General features: G+C 35.7%; 6 protein-coding genes across 6 annotated transcripts; 3 read left to right on the top strand and 3 right to left on the bottom strand.

The window, feature by feature from the left end:
• Positions 1-332: 332 nt before the first annotated feature.
• LOC106355840 (agamous-like MADS-box protein AGL61) lies at positions 333-4,621 on the bottom strand. Its single transcript, XM_048735829.1, has one exon. The coding sequence runs from the start codon at positions 3,282-3,284 to the stop codon at positions 2,646-2,648; it is 639 nt and encodes a 212-aa protein (XP_048591786.1). The 5' UTR covers positions 3,285-4,621; the 3' UTR covers positions 333-2,645.
• A 132-nt stretch (positions 4,622-4,753) lies between these two features.
• Positions 4,754-5,724, top strand: LOC106357052 (ethylene-responsive transcription factor ERF073-like). The gene has a single exon (XM_048735828.1). The coding sequence runs from the start codon at positions 4,839-4,841 to the stop codon at positions 5,589-5,591; it is 753 nt and encodes a 250-aa protein (XP_048591785.1). The 5' UTR covers positions 4,754-4,838; the 3' UTR covers positions 5,592-5,724.
• Positions 5,725-6,157: 433 nt separating this feature from the next.
• Positions 6,158-7,998, bottom strand: LOC111202916 (40S ribosomal protein SA-like). The gene is made up of 5 exons (XM_022696121.1): positions 7,755-7,998; positions 7,126-7,388; positions 6,847-7,044; positions 6,545-6,752; positions 6,158-6,445 (listed from the first exon to the last, which is right to left on the bottom strand). The coding sequence occupies exons 1-5, from the start codon at positions 7,879-7,881 to the stop codon at positions 6,375-6,377; spliced, it is 867 nt and encodes a 288-aa protein (XP_022551842.1). The 5' UTR covers positions 7,882-7,998; the 3' UTR covers positions 6,158-6,374.
• A 2,232-nt stretch (positions 7,999-10,230) lies between these two features.
• LOC111199277 (auxin-responsive protein SAUR78-like) lies at positions 10,231-11,075 on the bottom strand. Its single transcript, XM_022689017.2, has one exon. It carries the CDS (start codon positions 10,786-10,788, stop codon positions 10,432-10,434), a length of 357 nt encoding a protein of 118 aa, XP_022544738.1. The 5' UTR covers positions 10,789-11,075; the 3' UTR covers positions 10,231-10,431.
• Positions 11,076-12,325: 1,250 nt separating this feature from the next.
• Positions 12,326-23,576, top strand: LOC106357053 (pollen receptor-like kinase 3). Its single transcript, XM_013796738.3, has 2 exons — positions 12,326-19,611; positions 19,853-23,576. Exons 1-2 carry the CDS (start codon positions 18,706-18,708, stop codon positions 20,906-20,908), a joined length of 1,962 nt encoding a protein of 653 aa, XP_013652192.1. The 5' UTR covers positions 12,326-18,705; the 3' UTR covers positions 20,909-23,576.
• Positions 23,577-23,940: 364 nt separating this feature from the next.
• On the top strand, positions 23,941-26,234 carry LOC106353771 (exocyst complex component EXO70B1-like). Its single transcript, XM_013793566.3, has one exon. It carries the CDS (start codon positions 24,070-24,072, stop codon positions 25,948-25,950), a length of 1,881 nt encoding a protein of 626 aa, XP_013649020.2. The 5' UTR covers positions 23,941-24,069; the 3' UTR covers positions 25,951-26,234.
• Positions 26,235-26,434: the final 200 nt, after the last annotated feature.

Below are 26,434 nucleotides of genomic sequence, written 5' to 3'. Positions count from 1 at the left end.
TTTTGTGTGTGTATAGAACAGTGTATCTAAACTTGTTTCTAGAAGCTGTAATGTAATTGAAGCATAAGAAACCATCCTATAAGTTTGATACTGTTACAGTTACTAGATTTGGCTAGGATTCATTAGCCCTCTATAAGTTCGTTTGGAATGTAATACCAAAAATATTGTTTGTACTAGGATTCATTTGAGGGTAGATCTAGCCAGAAAGGCTTTAACTATGATTTTTTTTTCTAGAAAATTCCTTAAATATGGTTATCTTCATTAAAAATTAGAGAAAAAAAATATGATAGAATAAGAACTCTATCTAACCTTCAAATTCTCAATCTATTTGAATGTCTATTTTTCAAGTCATCTTTGCCAAAGAGTGTCATATAACTAAAAGCTTGTTATGCATGTGTGTATAAGATTTTGTGAGAATTGAGAAAAAGTTGGGAAAAATACTGTGAACGTGCATGGAAAGCTAAACTTGGAGTTAAATCCAATGAAACTGTTTTGTAAACACAAGAAGAAAAGGAAACGTACCTTTCATGACTTGAAAATAAGTGTATTGAAGGATCAAACAACCCATGACACGCATATCTTTGCACCAGGTGCCAACTCCCATGGAGACTTATCTTGGCAACCAAGGTAGTACTTATCAAGAAACAGTAACCGTTGAACAATGAATGAAGGATTTATTATTTGTAGAGAACATACTGCACCAGCATAGGGTTCATAACACTGCAAAATCAGCTACAATTTTCTTTTAGAACATTTTAAAAAACTAAAGAAGATGTAAATTTTCAGTTAAAACCTTTTGTTCACGACTCTGAAGCCTTTGGCTAACCGCTATCAGAGAAACCACAGCACCTGACTTTACCTTGTTCAAGACGATTCTTGAATCTTGGAGCTAATTCTTCCCATATCGAACCCATCTTGCTTACAAAAGCAAGTAAACATAAGTTTGCCTCAGTATCCATTGTACTCTGCTTCAGTTTCCCTCCACGGTGGATCTCTGGTATGTTCATTTAAGCATTATGGAACAATCTTATTGGGACCATTTTTCTTTTGACTATCATTGTTCGCTTAGGTTCCATACTATCTTGATGAAGCAATAGGATGGGGACTGGAGATATCTGAACTTAAGAAGTAACTAGAGGAAGCTAGCTCTAAGGGCATTACTGTAAAAGCCTTGGTTGTCAGAAACCCTGGCAACCCCACTGGTCAGGTAAGAAACAGCTTTTCAAGACTTAAGACTGAGAAGTAACAATCTCCTGTGATGTTTTTCAGCTTTTGTGTTCTGGTTCAAGGTTCTTCCAGTAGAAAACCAGCGTGGCATTGTTGAGTTTTGCAAGAAAGAAGGTTTGGTTCTTTTAGCTGACGAGGTTTACCAAGAATATGTTTACGTCCGTGACAAGAAATTTTCATTCTTTCAAGAAAGTGGCTCGGTCTTTGGGATATGGAGAAAAAGATATCGCCTTGGTCTCGTTCCAATCAGTCTCTAAAGGTTACTATGGAGAATGCGGGAAGAGAGGAGGTTTCATGGAGAGGTTACTAGTTTCACTTCTGATTTTAGAGAACAATTACAAAGTAGGTTCTGTGAATCTTTGTTCTAACATCTCTGGTCAAGTTCTTACTAGCCTTTTCATGAGCCCACCCAAGGTACTCTCTTAACCGGTTTTCGCTAACTTCTTGCACCTGAATAAAGGACTAATAATCAGTCTTTTAAATATTTGATCAGCCTGGAGACGACTCTTATGACTCATACATGGTAGAAAGAGGTGGTATTCTCTCTTAAGTGGCTAAACTTGCAAAGGTTAGTCAAGAGATTACATTAACCTTAGGGTACAATGTTTTTAGTCTCTTTGTGTATATGTTCATAAGCTTGAACAATGAATGTGAACACTAGTGTCTTAACAACTTGGAAGGTGTAACATGTAACAAAGCTGAAGGAGCTATGTATCTCTTTTCCTTGGATTAATCTTCCTAGAAAGGCTATTGAAGCTGTAGAGGCTGCATAGACAGCACCAGATTGTGCATCTGAAGTGCCATGTTCCAGGCGTTTAAGAAGGCGATAGTGAACCGTTTTACAGAGTTCCATAAAAGCTTCATGGACGAGTTTTGTGATGAAGAAAGCAGTGTGATCCCTTGAAGCTGAGCTCAATGACCTGTAGAGAGACTTTTAAAGTGTGATCAATCTCTGTCTATGATTGTCTAATCAGGCACTTGTGATTTGGCAAAACAGTTCAGCAGTTGAATTTAACTGAACTTTGATTCATAAATTAATTTAATTTTGATTACTCTTTCATAGATGATATTGTAAACATTTTCTAAAATGATCATATGTTTCCATCTTTTATCTCTTATAATCTACTAATTAATCTTTGGTTTTCTTTAATATGTGTCATAATTTCTAAATAACTCTCAGATTATACTACTTGGAAAAAAAACCTCTACTTTGAACCTGCTTAGACTCCATACTAATTTCAAGATCACAATAAAAAGAAACTCAACCAAATTGTTAATATAAACCACACGTAGAATAACAAAATGGTGGAACTTTAAATTTCTCTAAAATTTTACTATTTTAGAAGATAATGGAAAATGATCATTTGCACTCTTCATTGTCTATGGCTTTGAGACATAAACTGAACCGCCTGTAAGCCTTAATATCCATCATAACCTGCTTGGCCTTGATCGTTCCTAACCGCCAGATTCTCATCCATCAGTTTCCAGTTAACCGGAGCCATCAGATCTGGACATATCTGAGCATTCATCTGGACCGTTGGATCACCACCCATCTCGCAGATCCTTGTCCACAAATTCTCCCTTAAAACATTCAACCCCTTCATGTACTCATCCATCTCTTCCTCCGGCACGCTTTCCACCGCCCTCTCCCACCACATCGGACCATCTCCATCCACTCCGGCTGCCACATCACCGCCGTAATAAGACCTTAGCATCACCGGAGTTTTACGCAAGTAACTTTCGATGAGTGTGTTCACGTTACCAAACGCGTAGATCCTTTCGCAACGTGAAAACGTTATGATACCAATCTGTGCGCCGCAGAGGACGCTTAGTTCGGCTGCTTTTTTGAAAAGTCCGGTTCGGCGTTTGGAAAACGTCACTTGCCTTCGGTTCTCTTCTTGGATCTCCTTGATCTCTATCCTCTGTCGACCTTTGGTGGTTTTAGGGTTTTGTTGTTTTCTCCCATTTCGTTGCTTCACCGCCAAGTTAGGTTTTTGCATGGGCTTTTGTTCCTTGAAAGGCAAGCAAGTGGTCAATGAAGCTTCTCCGTTCTCCATACTGAGATCACCAGTGTTCTTTGAGAAACAGTGTCACGATTTATGTTTATTGAAAAACAGTATTACAAAGAAGCTTCTCCGGTCTCCATATATATTGTTTTTACGTAAATAATGAATTAATGCTTCCTCATCATCAATGTTAATTGTGGTATTAAATGCACGTCTCAATAATTAAACTTTTAATGGGATGATTCCATAAAATCCGAAGATAATATTTTCTTAATATAAGTTTCGCGATATTGTTTCCCTGATTTGCTAGATATACTTACCACATTCTAATTTACTTGGTTATTAAAAAAAAACTAGTTAATGATGATGCTATATAACCGATCAAATATCTCCATTAGTCTTTGATTAACCACTCAACAATACAGTAATATAATACACCCATATATACATCTGTTATAAAAATTATTTTGATGAAAAGATTCAAAGCAAGGTTGATAGATTAATTTAGATTTGAAAATTGATTAGTGGAGAAAACCGTGGGTCAATTAGTCAGTATTATAGAGACTACTTCTGGTTTCAAAATTAAATTACATTGCTATCAACGGCATATACCCCTATAGCTAGGCGAACAAGTTGTATTACACTATAATTGATTGCTTTTTATGTGTTACATATATATCAAGTTGTAATTAACAACTGTTATATGTTTCATAAAAGTTATTCCACAAAGGTTTAAATAATCTCAAATAACTCCTATAAACATTGACAAAAAGTCCAAAACCCATGTCGACCTTTCTTTTTACCAACCATGTCGACCTCTTGAGAGGTGAATAAGCAAAGCACGCCAAACCAATATGTATACTGTCTTAGGCTGACCACAGAAAAAAATGTCTTAGATTTATAAAATGTAAACTTTTTTTTTTTTTAAAGAACTACATTTTTGGTTCGTTACAGTTGCAAATATTGTGCTATCTTTCGAAACTTTACAATAGGATTCTTTAAAAAAATCGACAATATAAAAAATGTTTTAGAACTCAAATAGAAAACTCGTAGAGTGAAGTTACAAAAAAAAAAACTCGTAGAGTATCATAATATGCTTGGCCACATGATATTAGGCAAAATTCATTCCAAATATTAAAAAAAATCAAGAAGGAATATATTTACATATTACATTGATTCATAAAACTTGTAGATAGAAATCACAGCGGCAATCAAAATATACAAGTTTTGAATGAATTTAAGGAATCGTATAGTTGAGCTACTTAATGTAAGATATGATTAAAAGATAAGATCGAATATTAAATTTAAATAATCCGATTATAAAGCTCATATAAATGCAGATCATTATTAGATTTACAGTGGCCAACTTGTAAAAATATTTAAAAGTTTTAAAAGGACCTCTACGCAAGGAAGGACAAAACATAAATTTGGTAAAAATTGTCCACTTGGCCAATTGTGTCGTGTCCTAGACGCAAGTTCATTTCGCATATAAAAAGAGTTATACGAAGCAAAATTGTAATCAACACATAAACCACCTTCATAGAAATTTACACCTTAAAACCAAAAACTTCTGAAAGTTACTGTACACAACACCCATCGTTCAAAATGTGCGGAGGTGCAGTTATTGCCGATTACATAACGCCGTCGCGATCCAGCAGATCCTCTAAGTCTACCTGGAGACGCGACAACGACGTCGTTGACTTGACGCTCGACGACTTCGAGGGAGACTTCGACGAGTTCGAGTCGGAGAACGAGGATATCTACGGATTCTCAACGGCCAAGCCTGCCGCTCCTCTCCGCCGCTCTTCTCCTCCACAAGAAGATCGAAGGAAGAAGAAGAAGAGTAGTGAGTACAGAGGAATCAGGAGAAGGCCATGGGGAAGATGGGCGGCTGAGATTCGAGACCCGATCAAAGGCGTTCGAGTTTGGCTGGGGACGTTCAACACTGCTGAAGATGCTGCGAGAGCTTATGACCTTGAAGCTAAGAGGATCCGTGGAGCCAAAGCTAAGCTCAACTTCCCTAACGAATCACCTTCAAGAAAACGTAAAGCTTCTTCTTCTTCTTCACCGCAGCCTCAGGTTAAGATAGAGGAGAAGCAAGAGGTTGCAGTGGCTAGTAGCCTGTGGGAGGGGGACACGATTCAGGTAGATACACAGTGGCTTGAAGATGCCATCAAGGGCGGCGAGAAGGAGGGGAAGAGACAGAAGGGTTGTGATGGTGAAGGTGACGTGAATGCTTTGCTTTCGGAAGAGCTTCTTGCTTTTGAGAAAGAGACGGAGTGTTTCTTCCAGATGCCGTTTATGGAGGGAGGAAGCAGTGTCTTTGAGGGAGATGATGTCTTGGATCTTTGGTCTTGAATGGTTCTTTTGTACTAATGACATGAAGTCATTGGTGTTTGTATTTGTATAAATGAGATTATTGTTTTGCTTGTGTGTTATGACTCTTGTAACTGTGATTCTTCTCCCTTGTCAATGTAAAATAGCTTAAATTTTTCTAGCTTGTCCATATCACCTTTGAGGAACATATGATCTAAACTTGTAACCTCAGTTAGGGCAGAGGAAGGAACATTAACCTTCTGGTGCTATAGCTTGCTATGCACGCCTTTATAGATGACCTCATTTCTAATCCCCAAAGCATAGTTTCAATCTTCCACGGCTGATCCAGAGGAATGGAAAAGCAGCTTGTAACTCTCTGTCTACCATCACACAGTTGGAGGACATGAAACTAGTGATTAACACCCGGAATAGTTTTTGAGAATCGACAAAGAAACAGACGGTGGTTTTCACTGTTTATATTCTTGAGCATAAGAACTCTTTGGGGACGCGTCTATGATAAGGTAATCTTCCTGACCAGGAAGTACCATTTGTTTTGCATTTTGTGGGATTCACAAGTTTCAAATTCAAATGATCAGAATTGTTGCAAGGAACCAGAAGCTCAAAACTATATTTATAACAAAACGTACGAGATAAATATAGTAGAAATTCCATTCAAAACAAAAAGTGCAAAACAGAAATACCCTAAATGTCTTGTCCTAAAGAGAGGATTGAAAGAGACAGAGAGAGCTGTGATTCGGTAACTCTTCAATTTCCAACAGCAACAAAAAAAAAAACACATTGTAAAGGGTAGTATCATCATCAACTTTACTCCCAACCAGCAGCTGCAGTTGTGGGTGGCACAGCCGCGTCCCATCCACCTTCTGCTGCTGGAGCCACTGCAAAACAAAAGACAACCCAAAGAACAAACCCGTTAAAATCAAGATTGTAGATTAAGACATATCTAGAGATCCTATTTTAATCTGTTGAAAACTCACCGGTGGAATCATTCCAAGAGGCAGCAGCAGGAGCAGCAGAGATTGGCGCCTGGGCTTCTCCTGGCCATGCAGCATCGGGGATCGCAGCAGTGGTCCATTGGTCTCCTCCGTACTCAGGAGCAGGTAGTCCAAACTCTGCCTGAGGGGCAACTTCATCCTCATCCTCTGGCTTAGCCTCCTCGGGCTCCCTGTAGAAGAACAGGTCGACCTGTACAGAAAAACATATAAAGAAGTCACACATCAAACAGGAACAGAAGAAATTAAATTAGACATCTATGTAAAAATGATGTTCGTCCTCTTACCATGACATCCCACTTCTGAGCAGGGCGAATGGTTCCACGCATCTGAAGGACCATGCGAGCAAGAAGCCAGAAGAGACAACCAATGCTGTGCTTTCCCTTGTTGTTGGCGGGGATACCAATGTCAACAAACCTCATGGGAGAGTCAGTGTCACAGAACGCAATGATTGGAATGTTTCCCAAAGCACCTTCCTTGATGGGCTGCAACATAACAGAAAGATCCAAAGTTAAAGACAAAATCATCAGTTGAAGTAGGAAAAAAAAGACTCATTTTGAGCTTACCTGGTGGTCGGTACGTGGATCAGTAAGAATCAACAACCTTGGCTCACTGAATGAGGTCTGCATCTGATTAGTGAAGGTACCAGGAGTGTGTCTTCCAGCAATGGCATTGGCTCCAGTGTACTGAGCGAACTTCAAGACAGCTCTCTGACCATAAGGTCTAGCTGACTGAACAATGATGTCTTGTGGGTTCTCAATAGCAACGATAACTCGTGCAGCCATCTGCAGCTTCTCCCATGTTTTGCCAAGGTTAAAGATGTAAATACCTGTGAAGGAAAAACAAAAACTTCAAATTAAAGAGAGCAAAAACAAAGAATACATACTGAAAACGAAGTAATATCTTTACTCAATAAGATTAGCAACAAAAAAAAAAGACATTTGCAACCTAAACAGACTCAAATATAAGCCAAAGCGTTCAGACAACAAACTGACTAAAGAACAGAACACACAATTTAAGTAGACTCACAAGAACATACATAAAAAACAGTACTTTCGTTGTTATCTAGACCTATTAATACACGAAATGATGACAGACATGGCTACTGTTAGATCCGTGGCGGCGGCACATAAACATACAGAATCTCAATGCTCTAAATCATGTCTATACATTCAAAAAAGACGAGAAGTTATACCGTCGTTGCGTCTCTTGAAGACGTAACGCTCCATTTGGTAGTTGCAGTTCTTGGTTCCGAGGTGAACCTCAGCAGCACACATCATCTTGATGTCAGCCTCCTTCTGTGCGGATCCTTGAGTCGCCATTCTGTTTCTCTCTTCTTCTTCTTCTTCGCCGAGATAAGCTTGAGCAGTGTCAATCAGAGGCGAGGAAACTATCGAGCCGCGAGGGAGACAGTTAATATATCAACCAAAACCCTAGTTTCTGTAAAGTCTATTTTGCCCCTCGGTCTTACCCTTCGTAAATTATCAAAATGATCGTGGTAGTAGCTTGTAATTAGGCTTGCAGATTCGGTTCGTTCGGTTAATTTGGGTTGAGTAGTTTGTTTAATTTGGTTCGTTCAAAATTCTAGTACCACATAAAACTGGTTCAGTTAGTTCGGTCAGAGTTTTCTAGAATTTAATTGATGTTTTTGTTTTCCATTAAATTTTGGTTTAGTTTAGTTAAAATTTAGAATAGTTTAATTAATTCGGTTAAATAAATCTAATTATTTCAATTTATTCTTTTTTTGTTTAAAATTTCAACCGATTTGATTCAAAATTTGTTAATGTTTTTTTTAACTAATAAATTATTGAATAGATTAATCATTTAAAAAAAACAGAATCGATCTAAACCAAACCTAAATTAAAACTGAAAATTTGGTTCAGTTCGGGTCAAAATTCCTCCTTACTTGTAAATTAAAATTGTCACTGCTGATCAGTGATTAAATCAAACTTAACCAAAAATTAGTTGTTTAGTTTTCGGTTTGTGTATATTAAACCGACCTTAAAGTGTACACAGTGATCTCTCTCGCTTTCTCTTTCCATCTCCTCTACTTCAAATTATCGAACCTCTGTTTGTGAATTCTTCGGTTACCTCTTTAACAAACGCATATGATCTTCTCCAGAACGACCTCATAAGGTCTCAGTTTCATACTCCTTGTGAAAATTCGTCAGTTCTCATGTCTCCCATCATCATGTCGATTTCTTTATGCAGTTCCCAGACGGGTTGAGCTTGAACCCGGGAGAGAGAACTCACCGGTGTCATGTTTCTCCAGCTCTATCATTGATCCTTAATAGAAGTTCATCTGTTTGTGTTGCCCAATACCGTAAGGTCACTTGAAATTTTTAACAATTATCAAATCCCCCCTGCATTCTTTTTTGATCAGCAATATATCTTTAACTTGCATGCACTAACATTCAATGTATGCTTACTTTACTTACATTCATCATTTTTTATTGGTTGTTATGTCACTGTTTTGAATGTTTTTTTGGTTATTTGAACATAGTTTATGGATACGTCTTAGTCTTCTGCATGTTTCTTTTTTCCTCCAATACAATCAAAAGGGGATGGACAAAGGATGATATTTATAATTTGAATTGAAAATATGTGAAACAAGTATATTAACGAGAGTAATAAGTATTTTTAGTGAGTTATAAACATTTTTCTAAAGGGTAATAAATCACTTTTAGTGATGAGCAACAAAAAATGCAACAAATAGCAAATTAAGTATAAAAGTTAAAAACAATATTTGATACTTGACTTAGACTTCCAAGTAATAACACTTGATGACTTGTTATTTGATTTCACAAAACCAAATATTTAAATATTCAAGATGAATACGAAGCAACTACTAGTACAAGTCAAATACCAAATAATCATGCCGAGCTCTTCCCCTAACTAGTTGCCTCCGCCACTGCCTCTTATATGGCTGAAATCAAGTCCAGAAACATTAAAGACAAATGTATAATATCTGCAACTAGAGAGGAGAGTAGGGTCATGAACTTGGGACCAGGTCACCACCCGTCATGAGAGCGACCAGTATTATTTCCAATTAACATTACAAGATTGCATATTAATTAGTTTATGTTTTATAAGAAAAAATTATTTGAAATGAACACCATACATATGATACACACAGGACCGTGTCTCTGATTATATGTGGAATTTTGACGGATTATAAATAAAGGAGTTGTACTAACTAACGTTAAATGCACACAAATTGTATTTTAAATAATCATAGTGAAAAAAAAATGTTCTGTAAGATTGTTTTGAACTTTATAAATCAATGATATAAATCATTGCTAATAATTGTTTTTGATAAATAAAGAATATATAATTTAATTAATTAGTATTGTCATCATCATATTCAATCAATATTTGTTCCAAAAAAATATGTATTAGTTACAAGCAAATTCGAGCATCACTGAAGTCCTTTTTTATTGTGTCATGAGACTCACGCATGACTCATGAGAAAGATTCCGTTACAAAAACAAATTGAAGCAAAAGTTACAAAACCGCCACAATAAAATATAGAAACAAAGCCAACCATAAAATAAAATTCTATGAAATGATCAGATTCATTTAGCTGTCTACCTAGGCCTGTCTATTACATTTAGAAGAAAATATAAAGATGATTGTTAAAGGAAGAGAATTCTTTGTTGGTGGAAACAAAGTAAGAAGCTACATATGCTCATCATTATCATAAAATTGCTCGAGGAAAAAAAAAACAGAAGCAAATGATATGGTTTACGAGATCACGTTTTGGTCACACACCGGATCGAGTCAAAAATACAAATCAGCAGCAGCAACAATAACACCATAGAAAGTACATATGTATTATACGAAATAAATGCGTAAAATTTGATAAATCGATGTCAACAAGTATAGAACTCTGCCAATTCTTCAACGGATCCTCCTTCTTGACCACTCTTAAGCATCCACAACAAGTGCTCGAATAACACAACTTCACAAGCTACAACAATCTCACGTTCTTGTTCTGCAGATCTAGAAGACCGATCCACCAGTTCTTGAAAGAGGGGGTGAGAGATGATGTCCGGTCTAAGCATGTAAGGTCTTCGAGTCTGACCAACATAAACAACATGGAGATTGTTGTCCTCTGAGAGCTCATCGGAGACGGCGGCTGAGGAGGATGAGTGGTGGTGGTTCTTGGCGAATGAAGGCCATTTCTTTATCGCTGACTTGAGCTTTGTCAGCTTCCCAACTTTGGCCATTGATAAAGAATCTAACCCTTTTTCTTGGATTTGGAACAATATAGTTGCTGAAACTAGGTAGGGTTTAGGGTTTATGAGGATATATGATTATATGAGTGTGTGTGTGTGGGGGTCTCAAAATATTGAATGAAGAATAAAACTGTTTGAGATGTTCTTGGGAGGAAATAACGAGGAAGATTCGTGTATATATATTGAGTGAGGTAGAGAAAGGAGAGAAAGAGAACGTATAGATGCATGACCCACCGATTGATGCATAACAGCTAAGAGAGATGAGGACATAAATGGCAAAACTAGCATCTCCTTTGCCCATTGTTTTTTCTTAACTATAATCGGATTTTGATATTTATTTAAGTAGAATTCCTACATAATTCCATTTATAAATAAAATTTGACAAAGTGATTGATTATCTTCATGTAATATATTAGTTAGTGTATTAAAAAAGTTCTATTGATGGCATGAATGTATATAATCTTGTATATAACATGCTCATTTTTAGTAAATTGGAATTTCTAATAACTCAGTAACTTAATTTTTTTTTTTGACGTCAACTCAGTAACTTAATATATGAACCATGTGTACAAAGCATTTAAATTTTGGACCAACAATACAAAAAAATCACTAACAATAAATATTTGATACCATACTTATTAATCTAGATCATTAACATGACAAAGCTTTTGCAATATATGTCTATTACTTTCTTACTTATGACATTTTATTTTGTCTACATTGATGCCACTCTTCATAAATCAAAATTTGAAAATACTTGATAACAGACATAGATGGTTATTAAATAAGTTTTATTTGTTTTATGTGTACTACAGAGTTAAAAATAATACATATAATAAATTTGTAGATTGTAGATATATACGTATACGTGTATGTTTAGATGTGTAGGCAACATCTTATTGCGTGTTGTGATCTGATGATCGGACAAAGATTGATGTGTTTTAGATAACGATTACAGCTTGTCCACAGTTTTGTTGAATATTACCCGATAATGCTAATTTTTTTGTCCTTCATGTATACTATACCAATGAACTATTGACTCTTTTTGAGTAACATATTTCAAAACCATAACCATAAAACGAATGAAGAATCCTAATCATATACACAAAGAGATGACCGTACTGAAGCAAAATAAAATAAAATAAAATTATTAAACTTCCTCTATTTCTAAAAGATTAAAAATTAGATAAAATTTTGTTTCTTTAAAAGAGATAGATGTTTTATATTTTATATGCAGTTTTATTATTTAATTATAGTAAATTATAAATTAAGAAAATATAGCTGTACTTATTATAATATTATAAGTTTAAAATTACAGAAAATAACAAAATAATTATTTATTATCAAAATTTGAAGTTTTTTTAATATGTATGTGTTAAACAAAAAAATATATCTTTTATAAATAGAGGGAGTATAACATTTTTCGGACGGATGCAACCACACACACAAGGCAATATGTTCTTTTCTTTTGACAAAATACAGTCATCTTAATCAGTTAAAATGCATATAAAAAAATTAAAGTTAGTCAGTTTGGTATTTCTGAGAAATTGGGTGGAGAGAACCTTAGTACCTTACCGTCTGTCTTTGTCGAACAAAAAGGTTGTGGACGGTAAGTTAATCATTTAACGAATTCAAACACTTCTTATAATTGGTCGTAACATATACTTATTTGTGGCAAAATAAACCAAATAGTAAGATAGTACTGCTAATGATCAGACATTAGATAACCGTCCAATGTCATGTACTTACTTATATACTTATGTAGCCATCATATAGGCCTAAATTTTTTTAAAAAATATATCTTCTGTTGCAAGAGTTTTATTGAAGATCTTAAGAAAGGAAATGACACTCGCACATATATGCTTAGGCATATATACATGCATTACATGAAACAGACAAGCAACCGAATTTTTGGAATACTAATTACTTCAACTTCCTAATCATTGTAATTATTTTTTATTGTGAGGATATGATTAAGTCCAGTTATGCTATCTTTTTTTTGAAGTAGCGCCATATAGAGATATTAGTCAATATTCTAAAGTATAGTACTTTTAGCAATATTATTTTGTTGTTTTGAGATTTAAATATATTATTACTAAAAAGCTTACAAAGTTATTTAATAAAAATTTGTAGATTATATTAAAACTAGAGTCCAAAATTAAAGCAGAGACAGGCCAGTTGGGCTGGTGTTGACGTGTTGTTCATCTAAGTGCACGACAATTGTGCAACTAATCTACTTTTGTTTTCTCTTCTTGTAAAAGAAATGCATAAAGCTTCGTTATAATAAGCTTTTTTACAACTAATATAACTTATCGTTTTCTTAAAGTATTTGTCTATAAGGACTTAACGGAGTAGTACATAGTTGTTGAAATATATATGCATTTCGTTTATTTTTCTTTACGAGTAGTTGTAATTATTGACTGATATATTGTAGATTAATATTTTCACGACGTATGAATATGAGTATCTATTCAGTTTAAAATCGTGATAGTCTACTGGGTTTTATACTGATTTAACCTAATACATTTTATGGATTTGGAAATGTTCTTAAGCTTTAATAAGAAACTAGAATCTTACCCGCGCGACTGCACGGATATTTGTTTTTATTTTAAATAAGTAAAATTTTGTTTTGTATAACTTGTATAATATATTTTTATAATTTACATGTACAACATAATTATTTAATATGATATTTTAAACATTATAATTTTATCTATTACATTGAGTAACTATATTTTATTTTTTACAGTCAATTGTATCATCATTTATCATCATATAAATTTACCGTATTTGATTTTCAGTGAACTTATACATATATGAAAATATACTGTCAATAATATATTAAAGGACTAATTTCTACTATATATTATATATAAATGATTATTTTATGTAACTTTTATTTTTTATTTTATACTTATTACTAATAAATAATAAGATATATAACTACATAACTTTAAAAATATTATGTTCAAAATTTAGTAAATGGATACCTAAATCGGTTTAATTTTTTTATTTTACGTTATGTAAGTTAATTAGTTATTTTAAGTTTAACATTACCACATTTTTCATGTTTATTAAATAATGAAACACCTGTCCACATTCTAAATCAATTATATATAAATATATGTCGAGTTTATATAAGTTTATTTGACTAAATTCAATGAATTGATAAAAAAAAACAATAGATACTGAAAGTTAAGATGAAGTAACTTTTGCAGTGAAATATAAATTAGGAAAGACAAATGTTAAAAAAATTTTTATTAATTACTTCATTGGCATTGACTTGTAAATAAGTGGTTGTTTTAATGGAGAGTTTATATTAGTACTTCTATTTTAATAAGTGGGGGTTAGTGGGAGATGGATTTAGGTAGAGTTGGTTGATTTTAAGAATCAAAAGATTTGTTAAACTTATAAAAAATTCTAATGAGTTTTTCATATTTAAAAAGTCTATGAAACTATTTTACTACAATGATTTTGAGAATCTTGAGTATATATGAAATATTTTGAAAGTTTTGTTTTGTGAGTTAAAATGTTAAGAATCAAAGTCCCAATAACACTAGATTTTGATAGAATTATGAATTTTTAAAATCCAAACTTTTTGAATAACAATGGATTCTATATGTTATTAAAGAATCATCAAACCAATAACACTTGATTTTATAAGAATGTTAGAATCCATTAGCCAATAACTATAGACTTTTAAAATTCTAACAATCATTATAAATGTAGCTCCCACTAACACCCCCTAAGATATATAGATTCACTTATGCCCCCAATTAAGTAGGATTTTAAGCTTACATCTGATCTAAGCATGTCTTAATCATATCACTCAAGTAAAGATCTAAGATGATTTAACTAACTACCCACTTACCACTATACCAATTTTTTCTCGCACACCTATCATGATGCCCATCACTATAAGAAGGGGAAGTATCGATATCAATCTTTGTATGTAAAATATACTCAAAATTGATGATATACTTATTGGGTATATATATATATATTTACAACATTTGGGAATATATATATACCCGTATAAGGCTATTTTGATCAATGATTTCGAGTCTCAAGTGATTAAATTGAATGTACAATATATTTTGTTTTAAAGAATGAAAACAACAAGGTTTACAACCAAAAAAAAAACGAGTGAAAACAACAAAAATGCTTACCATAGAGGGGGACCTTGCTTTTAAATTAGCACCTCAGACAGAAGGAAAAGGTATCCACAGGCGTAACGTGGTGGCTGCTGTAGCACAACCTAGTCAAGTATATAAGAGTAAATTTAAGAGAAAACATACAAATTTCCAATACCAGTGTGCTAATGCCATCACTCTTTATGTGTTCATGTTATAAGATGATCTTGACGAGTCATATATTCATGTTACCAACCTGCAAGACTCTTTTGGAGAATGCAGCCACCTGCCTTACATTTATATCGTTTTCTCAGAGCCCAATAAACATTTCAGCCTGAAAGTTAAGAATTGCAAATTATTGAACAACGTTTCTTTTTTACATCTATTGAACAGGGTTATGGAGAAAAAGATATGGTTCATGCTAGGGCAAAAAGATATGCCTACCATTGCTGATGCTTTTAGAATCTTTAGGAGTTACTAATTTAAATAGCACTCGTGTCTTCAGCCAATAATTCTACGTGTATATGTTTTTGTTATCATTTATTTAGGACGGTCTCACAGTTTTACTTATAAAATTCGATGTAAATGTTTTGCCATCCCTTTATTATTAACAGAGAAACATTTTAAAGGAGTAACCTTTAAAGTGTAACATATTTACAGGCATGCCATGCTGAAGTGGCAGCCTTAGAATCATTCTCAGCCTAACTAATTAATTCTCCTTGCTTTACTAGACTATTTACACTATATGCCACTCCCATAGAAGACCCACATTTGACGTATTATTATAAGAGATATGTTATAATTCCTTATATGTCTACCGAAAGAGCCAAATAGAAATGGTTTACTCGATTGGGTCGTAATTATCACTTTCTATAAGAATTAAATTGTGGTTTGCCTGCAATACAATAGAAAACGTACCTTGCTGAAGATATTAGCACAATGTAACTATATGGTATAATATACTATAGAACCTACCAAATTATATAATGTAATCATACATTATATTTACCAAAAGAACCTATTACCCCAACACATGAACAATAGTCTACAAAATTTTTGTAGGTTCTATAGTATATCATACCATATAGTCTACAAATATGTTCATAATAAAAATCATGGATATAGCCAACAAATTTTTTTAAAATTCAAAATTTTATGTAATGACCATGATATATCATTAATCTTTTGTTATTTCGAGTCCACAAACCAGATAACCATGATATCAAATAGAACGAAGTCATTGGTTGGATAACGAGACCGAGTTAAATTTTTGGTTTATTATTAAAATGAGTATATGCTAATACTGAATTAGTAATTTAGTAGGAATTATTGACGTATCCGCTAATACTGAATTAGTAGAAACTATTGACATTTAGGAAATTTATAATTTCCATCTTTAGATTTAGGAAAGTTATAATTAAATGACTTAATGGAATAAAATCATTCGTAAAGCGTATATACACAAACTTGGCAATCTTTTATATAGTCTTACCTATTTTCAAGTCAATCACGTATATATTAAAGGAGACATAGATGTGAAACGCCTAAATTAGTGTTTGATTTAAAAATGTATATAGACTATGTGCGTGTGTTTAATACATTCCTTCTTGCCATCTTTAGATTTAGGAAAGTTATAATTACATGACGTTATGGAATAAAATCATTCGTAAAGCGTATATACACAAACTTGGCAATCTCTTAAATAGTCTTACCAAAAATGGCAATCTCTTACCTATTTTCAAGTCAGTCATTTTTATATTAAACCAAGACATAAATATGAGACACCTAAATTAGTGTATTTTTTGAATAAGTGATTGACAAGCAAAATCGTGTAAATATTCTGTAATGAATGGCTACTACCCCTATATAAGAGAACGTTATTCCGACCATTTAGTCACACACTCAATCCTAAACATACTCATTTATTCACTATGGCTGCGATGAACTTTGTCTCTCAGTTGAAGCCTTTCAAGAACATGTGGAAGGTGCAAGTCAAAATAATCCGCCTTTGGAAACAGTATTCGGCTGCGGGTGGTGAGACTATCGAAATGGTCTTTGTCGATGCTAGAGTAAGTTCAATATAAAAAATGTTTATGTTTATTAATCTCTGCTGCGTAATTATAAGAGTTACTTATCGTTGTATATTTGTCTTACTAGGGAGACAAGATTGCATCGAACCGTGAAAAGAGAACTGGTTGAGAAGTTCAATCGTGTGCTGCAGGAGGGTGATACTCTATAGGTATGATATGTCTTTGTCTTATTTATATATCACTCATTACTATATTTTGAGATCGGAATTATATGTATTTTATGTGCAGACATTTAAATCACGTGAGTAGCTACGAAGGGTTATCGAAACTGTTGTTTGAACCTGAAATTCCAGAAATTCAAGCATTCAGAATGAGGTACCATTTAATCATACATGCTTCTTCGAAACTGAATACTGTGATTAGCTATATATTCACACTGTTTTACAAACTGTGTCTGACGTATTCTATTGTTGAGAATTGAAAGTGTTCCAAATTGAGAAGTTTTTAAGACAGTGGAGAAGATAAGAATAATTTTAAGTTTGGATGTCGCTGAAAGTGTTATGGAAGGCTTTCAGAGTAGAGTATTATCTTTTTCGGGAGTTTGTTGTTTTTCTATTTGGTTTCTTCCCGCCCTACTTATGTTGGAGATGTGCTGTATATATTTTATAGTCCAAACGCAGTCATGATTCAGAGAAATAGATGATATCATTAATAATACACCGTTTTTGTATAGAATAGCTACGGAGTGGATATGCGAATAGCAAGTATCGTTAATTATTGCAGATGTAACCAAAATACAAAAAGTAGCTACCTTTTCAAAGAAGAGATAGATGAGTCCATCGCCTCACCTCGCGCAGAAGACAATCGTATAGAAGACTCAGCCATTGAGATCAAGATTTAATCGAACTAACCCATCAATCGATGTCGGGATGCTCAATTACTTCATAGTTTCACGGAAAGAAGAGTTGGTCGATTTAGGTAAAGAATCAATAATTTGGAGAGAAAGGAAAGGAAAGGAAAGGAAATTGAAAAACCTTTTTTTGTAAAAATTGTATAATAATTGATTTCACCGTAAAGAAAGAATTTATCAATCTGCAACAGCTTTTGATTTCAGGATATTAAAGAATAAGAAAAGTATAGTCTGCATGCTATTCTAAAATTATTACAATATATATTACAATCTATATATACCAAGTGTTTTACTACTGGATCTCAATGTAAAAATACATGCGCATTATCAGAGAAAAATTATTTATTACGAAAATTATGAAGTTTTGATTAAGAATTTTTTTTTATTACATAAAAAATCCACAAACTATATTCTACAAATAGTCTATATATGTTAAAATTATACTTTAATCTCAAGAGTGATATCATCCCGCGCAAGGCGCGGGTCTCTACCTAGTTAATTTATATAACTAATGATACATATTACATTTGTCCAAAAATTTATCAATTACATTGTGTAAAACTGCATTAGTGAACGCTTCCTTCCCACAATTAAAAAAAAAGAAGTAATTCTACTCCAGTTTGGGCTTCGACTCAAATTAGCAACAATTAATAATAGCTTCACCGTTTCTCAATCTTGACTCTTTCAACGAATATTCTCGCCATAAGCTCCTGACTATCTCTCATCCAATGGATCACCAACGCCAAAGAAAACAGAGACAGAGCGAGAAACAAGACAGTAACAAAGAAAATTAGAAACAAAAAAAAAAACACAAGGTTCTTGAAAACAAGAGTAAATGGCCATGGCCTGGCTAATATGGCCGTTCCTACTAATATTCCTAACAGCACTTCCCGCAAATTCAATAACTGAATCAGAATCATTGTTGAAGTTCAAGCAGTCATTAACCTACGCCACGCCTCTCGATTCTTGGACACCAGATTCAGACCCTTGTGGAGGAGTGCAACAACTATGGGTCGGAATACTTTGCAACAAAAACTCAGTCTTTGGCCTACGGCTCGAACAGATGGGTCTCTCAGGAACCATCGACGTTGCCTCCTTAATGGACTTACCAGCGTTACGCACCTTAAGCATAATGAACAACTCCTTCTCCGGTGACATACCCGAATTTAACCGGTTAACCGGTCTGAAATCTATTTATTTATCAGGTAACCGGTTCTCTGGTAACATCCCTTCCAACTATTTCTCAACAATGGTTTCTCTGAAGAAAGTTTGGCTCTCAAACAACGAGTTCTCTGGTCTCATTCCTCTCTCGTTGGCCACTAAGTTGCCTAATCTAATAACGTTACACCTCGAAAACAATCAGTTCATTGGGAATATACCGAACTTCACCCAACCGAGTTTAGTTGATGTTGATTTCTCAAACAACAGACTAACCGGTGGAATACCATCCGGTTTGTCGAAATTCGACGTGAAGATTTTCGCGGGGAATCCTGGCCTCTGCGGTGAGAAGCTAGCAACTACATGCACGCAGCCAAAAGATGCGACTGCATCGATTTTAATAGACGGGACAATGAAAGATGCGTATAAGACCAAATACTATATAGCATTTGGTACACTAGGGTTCCTTTTAGTGGTTACCATCATCTCCTTGTTCTTCAAGAAGAAGAAAAAGAGGAGAAAGAGGAGGAAGAGGACACGTCGTGCCTCTGAACAAGACAGCAATGACGACCAACAAATCCAGGTTAGTCCTCTATCACTTTCTTCACTTCACCAGAGTCGGCTCTGAGATTTATGGGGCTTGAAACCTATACGAACTGTATAGTAAATGATCAAAATATATTTTTATTAATCAATTTTGTATAATATCCATTTAAATTTTGGGGACTAAGACGAATGTTTCATCTGGTTATGCCTAAAATGGATCCGGTGTTAAAAGAGAGTTTTTAACTTATAAAGAACAACTTCTTGATGTCGTTTGACAGGTAATAGTTGACGGATCAAGAACTGGTGGCTCGAGGCAGAGTAAGAGCAGTCAATCCGGCGAGCTGAGTGATAAATCAACAGGTCTGAAGGGGACGGAGACGGCGGATTTGGTGATGGTGAACAAAGAAAAGGGTGTTTTCGGTATATCAGACTTGATGAAAGCGGAGGCTCACGTTCTCGGAAACTCCGGCGGCGGTGGCAGCCGGCCTACCAGCAGCGGAAGTGTGGGATCTGCGTACAAGGCAGTGATCGAGAGCGGTGGTGTCACGGTGGTGGTGAAGCGTGTGACGGTGATGAATCAAGTGAGTTTAGACGTGTTCGACAAGGAGATTAAAAACTTAGGTAGCTTGCGACACAAGAATGTATTAACACCTCTTGCTTACCATTTCCGACAAGACGAGAAACTGCTTGTGTTTGAATACGTCCCGAAATTAAGTCTGCTTCACCGGTTACACGGCGATCACGGTGAGGCTTCTCGGTTAGATTGGCCTTCACGGTTTAAAATCATCCTAGGAATCGCGAGAGGGATGTGTTACCTCCACAAGGAGTTAGGGTTTCTAAGCTTACCTCACGGAAACCTAAAGTCGAGTAATATATTTCTCGCGGACGAGGACGAGCCACTCATCTCCGAGTTCGGTCTACAAAGACTGATTAACCTCGACGATCAAGTTCAATCTCTAGTAGCCTATAACTCTCCCGATGAAACCGTCTCTGCGAAGTCTGATGTGTTTAGTTTCGGAGTTGTGGTGTTAGAGATCTTGACGGGGAAGTTTCCGTCGCAATACTCTGGATTGAATAGAGCCGGCGGGACTAATGTGGTGGAGTGGATTGGCTCCGCCTTGGAACAAGGTGTGTGGATGGATCTGCTTCATCATACGGTCGTAGCCGCCGCTGCTGAGGATGAAACGTCGTCGGAGGAGATAGAGAATGTTTTACGGATTGGTGTGAGGTGCACCGGAGAAGATCCAGATCGGCGGCCGAGTATGGCTGAAGTCGTGGACGAACTAATAACGATGGAAGATTCTAGCGACGACTTCATCACCATAGAAACTTAGCTTCACTTTTACTTTTGAGATTCGATGAGTTCCAACCGTTAGATTTCGTGCAGATTCACCATTTTTGTATTAATTATGATTTTTCCCTTTTTAAATTTGTATATGATTCAAATATCAGTTGAGGTGAATACAAAGGTTTCTTTTAACGTTTTGGGCATAATAGATTGTTTCGCATTTTTACTACCACTTGCAAACTTTGGTCTTAGAGATGTGGAAGATGTTAACATGTTAACCATGTTGATGTAAATCGAATCAAGGTTGCGCATAGCCTACTTTAAAGACCACACTAAAGCAACAACTATTTGAGGAAATGTTTACCCTAAAAAAAACTATTTTGAGGAAATCACAAATAAGCTGCCTTTGCTTTGGAGCAGTCAAAAAGACGGTTTGTGTGCTGGTCCTAATGGTGTGAATACTGATTTGGCAAGATGCAAGTGCATATGTAAGGTCAATGGCTAAGAAAGGAACCCGCACGAGAAGCCCTAATTAAGAGTTGTGTTTATTATATATTGATGCTTAAAGGTAAGAGAGCGAGTTAAATAATCATAGGTTATAACTTATATGATTGATAGATAGCTAAAGAGATGATAGTAAGCATTGTAAACAGCTAGTACTCAAAAGGTAGAAGTTAAAGTATACAATGAATGCTAGTGAAAAGCATTAGCGTAGAATATTTGTAATTTCTTCTTGAAAACTCTGTTATGAATCTAGTTCTCATATCTTCTTGCAAAGCTCCATTTTCCAGTCTTCGTTACTCTGTTCATGAGTAAGCCGTTTTGTCAAACCTTCATCATCTCTTGTTATTGTTTCTTCTCTTGAGGGAAACTCGCCGTCTTCACATTAGCACACACATACACACAAATCACAATTGCGATTTTATTATAATCACAGAAAGTCACAAATAACGATTCAGTAATAAATCTAATACTAGTTCTATTGTGCGGTTCCAAAAATATAAGAACTGTTCGAATATTTATGAATATCAGCTTGATTTCTATTCGGTTTGGGGTCTAAATGCTCAGGGTTAGTCTCAAGTTACAAACGTGCATGCTGTAAACTTTGGTATTAGAGACACACACCTTAGCACACGCACAAAAAACGTCATTAGCGATTTAACTATCAAAGAAATTCACAAATTTACGTTCAATACCATGTTTTGTCGTCCAATAATATGCCTATATCACGTGTTTGTGTATACATACGTACGTGAAGCAAATATTGAAATTGTATGACAGCTAAGCACAGCTGGAGATTAACGGATCGTGAAATTATTATCGGTTTTTCTTCTTCTTCTTCTTCTTCCCCCTATGAATAATTTAATTATTGCCAGGATTTATAGACAACAAAATACCCATCCCTGCATTTGATTATTAATTACTCATACTCTAGCTACGAACAAAAAAATAATATGAGCACGAATAAATTATACTATTGGGTTACTATAATTATTTTATTAAATTCTAATAGGTTAGATGCAAATCATGCAATACTATAATAAGTTAAGTGGCACTAACTATAAATCTATGCACATTGAACCGGGACAAATACTTCTGGATTTAGTGAATATCCAAACATCAAATCAAAATGTATACTATTTTTCTAGAGTTATATAATCGATACATCTAATGACATTTGCTTACCCAATAAATGTTTTGCATAAAGTGAGCTGTTCACATTCATATTAATGACATACGAGTGGCTTTTTAATTAATGAAAAATGCATTTTTATCGAAATCGTCATCGGATTGTAATCTATTCGCTTTTAAAACTAAAATTTAGATTAAAAAAACTCCAGTAATTCTCGCACTGGCTCAATCCAGCACAGCACCACTCGTGCAACATTATTATATTTTCTTTGTATTATTGACTTCATGTTTCTCGACTGTCCCATATCAATAACAAATGATAATTGATAATGTTTCCCCACGGTAATTTAAGGAAACTAAATCATGCAGTTCACTTAATTTTATTTACCAGAAATTATAGGTACTGTATATGACTCAACATTAAAAGAAAGCATAGAGTTAGGAATGATAATTGTTTGTATAAATTTTATATCCACGGTGGATAATCCACCTAATTAATATATTAAGTATTAACGTTTAAAACCTAGAAGAAGAAAAAGAAGAGTTGGGCTTTTTCTTTTGTTGTCTTGAGTTATAATTTGTTTTATCATCGTGAATCTTTTTAAAAGCCATAATGCGTGGGAAATCGGGTGCAAGCACGTGAATGTCGGCCCATTGTTGCAGTCGAATAGTTGACTTAATTCACATGATTCTGATTATTAAAAAAAACATATTTCTTTCTGTTTAACCAGATTAAAAAACTATAGTAGAACTTGCATTATTTTAATTTGAAAAGGACTTATGATAAATAGTGAATCGTCCTGGGCACTCTATTCTGATCTGAAAACCCAAACCAAGACTTAAAAAACTGATTTAAACCGGACCAAAACTTATCTAAATAAATCTAAAATCTCTATGTCCAAAAGATATAAAAACGGATTCAAACTCAAATGAAAAATTGAATGTCCGTGTTTAAACCTTTAAATTTCTATATATTTATAATAAAAATTATTAGGTAATTTCAATTTTATGATATTTTAGATAGTATAAAACTCTAGTGTCTAATTTTAAATTTATACAATATATAATTTTAGTTATTTCTGATATATTGTATTTATTTATACATTTTCGAGTAAATTCAGCGTTGGTAAAATAAAAATAAAAAATCGAATAGAACACAACACCCATTATTTATAGAAATTTACATGTATAAAATATTAGAACCAAATTTACACAAAATTGATTAGGAGGACCGATCTAAAATATATGAGCCTATATATTCTATCAAAATAAAAAAAAAAATCTAATAAGAATCTACCGAACTCAAAACCCGAATGTCGAGACCTAATAGTGAGTGTCAAGTTAACATTTTAAAGTTTTTAACCTGCAAAAATGTGGTGTATCAATCTAAAGTGTTTCCATCAACTTTAAAAAGGCGCCTCGCATGACGGTTAAGAGCTGTTAAAAAGCATACAAGTTAAAACCCGGATGGTGTTCTGCATTAATTAACTAACCAAAAAGCATCTTTTTAAGTTCTCTACTGTTTGCTCTCTCTCTCTCTCTCTCCACTTTTTGTTTGTATTCTCGTATGAAACCATGGAACCTCAGGAGCAAGCTCACGGCAGCGACGGAGACGACTGTTCCGTCTCCGGCTTCGACTCCGCCGAGAAAGTCATCATGAAATGGGACGCCACGGCGTCGGAAGAAGCCAGAGAGAAGATGATCTTCACCGATCCGCAGGAAGTGAAGCTTTACCTCCACGCCGTCGACGAAATCCAACGGCACGTTTCCTCCCCCGGCGAGCTCGAGTCCCGAGCCAGCTCAGCGATCCAGATCGCCATGGCTCGCCTCGAGGACGAGTTCCGCAACATCCTCGTCTCGCACAGCTCTCCCATCAACTCGGACTCTCTAATGTCCTCTTCCTCCTCTTCTTCTCACCTTGAGGTTGACGAAGACGCGAGTAACAACAACAACGAAGAAGATGATCAAGAAGAGGAAACGGATCTTCTCAAACGAACCGGGTCTAGCTCCAGCTCCGGTTCAGCTACGGTCCGGTTACCAACCGGGCGGGGAAGCTACAGTAGATCCACCAGCAGCATACGCGAGATCGAGCTGATCCCTATCGACGCGGTGGTGTACCTGAGCTGGATCGCTCGGCGTATGGTCTCCGCCGGGTACCTCCGGGAGTGCATTCAAGTCTACGGCAGCGTGCGCAAATCCGCCGTGGACTCCTCCTTCCGGCGGCTGGGGATCGAGAAGCTGAGCATCGGAGACGTGCAGAGGCTCAACTGGGAGGCGCTCGAGCAGAAGATCCGCCGCTGGATCCGCGCGGCGAAGGTCTGCGTGAGAGTTGTCTTCGCGAGCGAGAAGCTTCTCTGCGAGCACGTGTTCGAGAGCGTCGGGGCTGTTAACATCCACGAGGCTTGCTTCATGGAGACGGTCAAAGGTCCGGCGATCCAGCTCTTCAACTTCGCCGAGGCGATAAGCATCAGCCGGAGATCGCCGGAGAAGTTGTTCAAGATCCTTGATCTCCACGACGCGTTGATCGAGCTTTTGCCGGATATAGAGTCGGTGTTCGATCTGAAGTCTTCGGACTCGATTAGGGTTCAGGCGGCGGAGATACTCTCGAGGTTGGCGGAAGCTGCGAGAGGGATACTGTCGGAATTCGAAAACGCTGTCTTGCGTGAGCCGTCGAGGGTTCCTGTCCCTGGAGGGACTATACATCCGTTGACTAGGTATGTAATGAACTACATTAGTTTGATCTCTGAGTACAGACCAACGTTAGTTGATCTCATCATGTCTAAACCGTCGAGGAACGCTACGGATACAAACGCGCCGGAGATGGACTTCTCCGAGGTTGAGAACAAAGGTCCGTTAGCTCTGCATCTGATCTGGATCATACTGATTTTGCAATTCAATCTCGAAGGGAAGTCTAAGTACTACAGAGATGCGGCTTTGTCGCATCTCTTTGTTATGAACAATGTGCACTACATTGTCCAGAAGATCAAAGGCTCTGCGGAGCTGAGGGAAATGATCGGAGATCTTTACTTGAGGAAGCTAACGGGTAAGTTCAGGCAAGCCGCTACTTATTACCAAAGAGCCGCTTGGGTCAAAGTGTTGTATTGTTTAAGAGATGAAGGGTTAAGGACAAAGGGAAGCTTTGCATCAGGTGTATCCAGGAGCGCGTTGAGAGAGAGGTTTAAGTCTTTCAATGCTTTGTTTGAGGAGGTTCATAGGGTTCAGTCTCAATGGTTGGTTCCGGATTCTCAGCTGAGGGAAGAGCTGAAGATTTCGATATTGGAGAAGCTTAGTCCGGCTTACAGATCGTTTCTTGGACGGTTCAGGAGCCATATAGAGAGCGGGAAGCACCCGGAGAATTACATCAAGATCACAGTTGAAGAGCTGGAGACCGAGGTTCTTGACTTGTTCGAGGGGTTAACTGCAACTCAGCAGCATCAGAGAAGACGATCAGAATGAGAGATAAGTGCTCTTTCTTTCTACTCTTCATAGAGCTTTACAAAAAATAGATTCTTTGAATTTTTTTTTTTCGCAATTTCGGGTTCTTTGCGTGAGAGCCAAGATTCAAAGCCAAGAAAGACTGATTCAACCTTTGATTTTAATTGTTCAGATTCATGAGTTTGTAATGTTGTATGAACTTATAATACATCTGTCTGATTACTTGCCAAATTCTTAGCTCACATCTTTATTTGTTCATATGATGAAACTTTGTTGTGTCAATGTCATATCCCTTTGTACGCTTATTTGCTATTGTTAGTTTTGGTTTTATCCATAATCCATTCTTGTCTTTCATGGACCAAAACATATGTTTCAAGACAAAACCTAGCTCAGGTGTAAAATGCAACTTAGGTGAACATTACATTAAGACAAAAACATGGCAACACAAACTAACTTAGTTTAACTAACACTACAATACAGGCTGCTTTGGTCAAACTAAACTAAA

The sequence above is a fragment of the Brassica napus genome, chromosome A7 (assembly GCF_020379485.1).
Source record: "Brassica napus cultivar Da-Ae chromosome A7, Da-Ae, whole genome shotgun sequence".
NCBI lineage: Eukaryota > Viridiplantae > Streptophyta > Magnoliopsida > Brassicales > Brassicaceae > Brassica > Brassica napus.
Note: the sequence above shows the minus strand (reverse complement) of the source record. Positions and strands in the feature narration are given on the sequence as shown.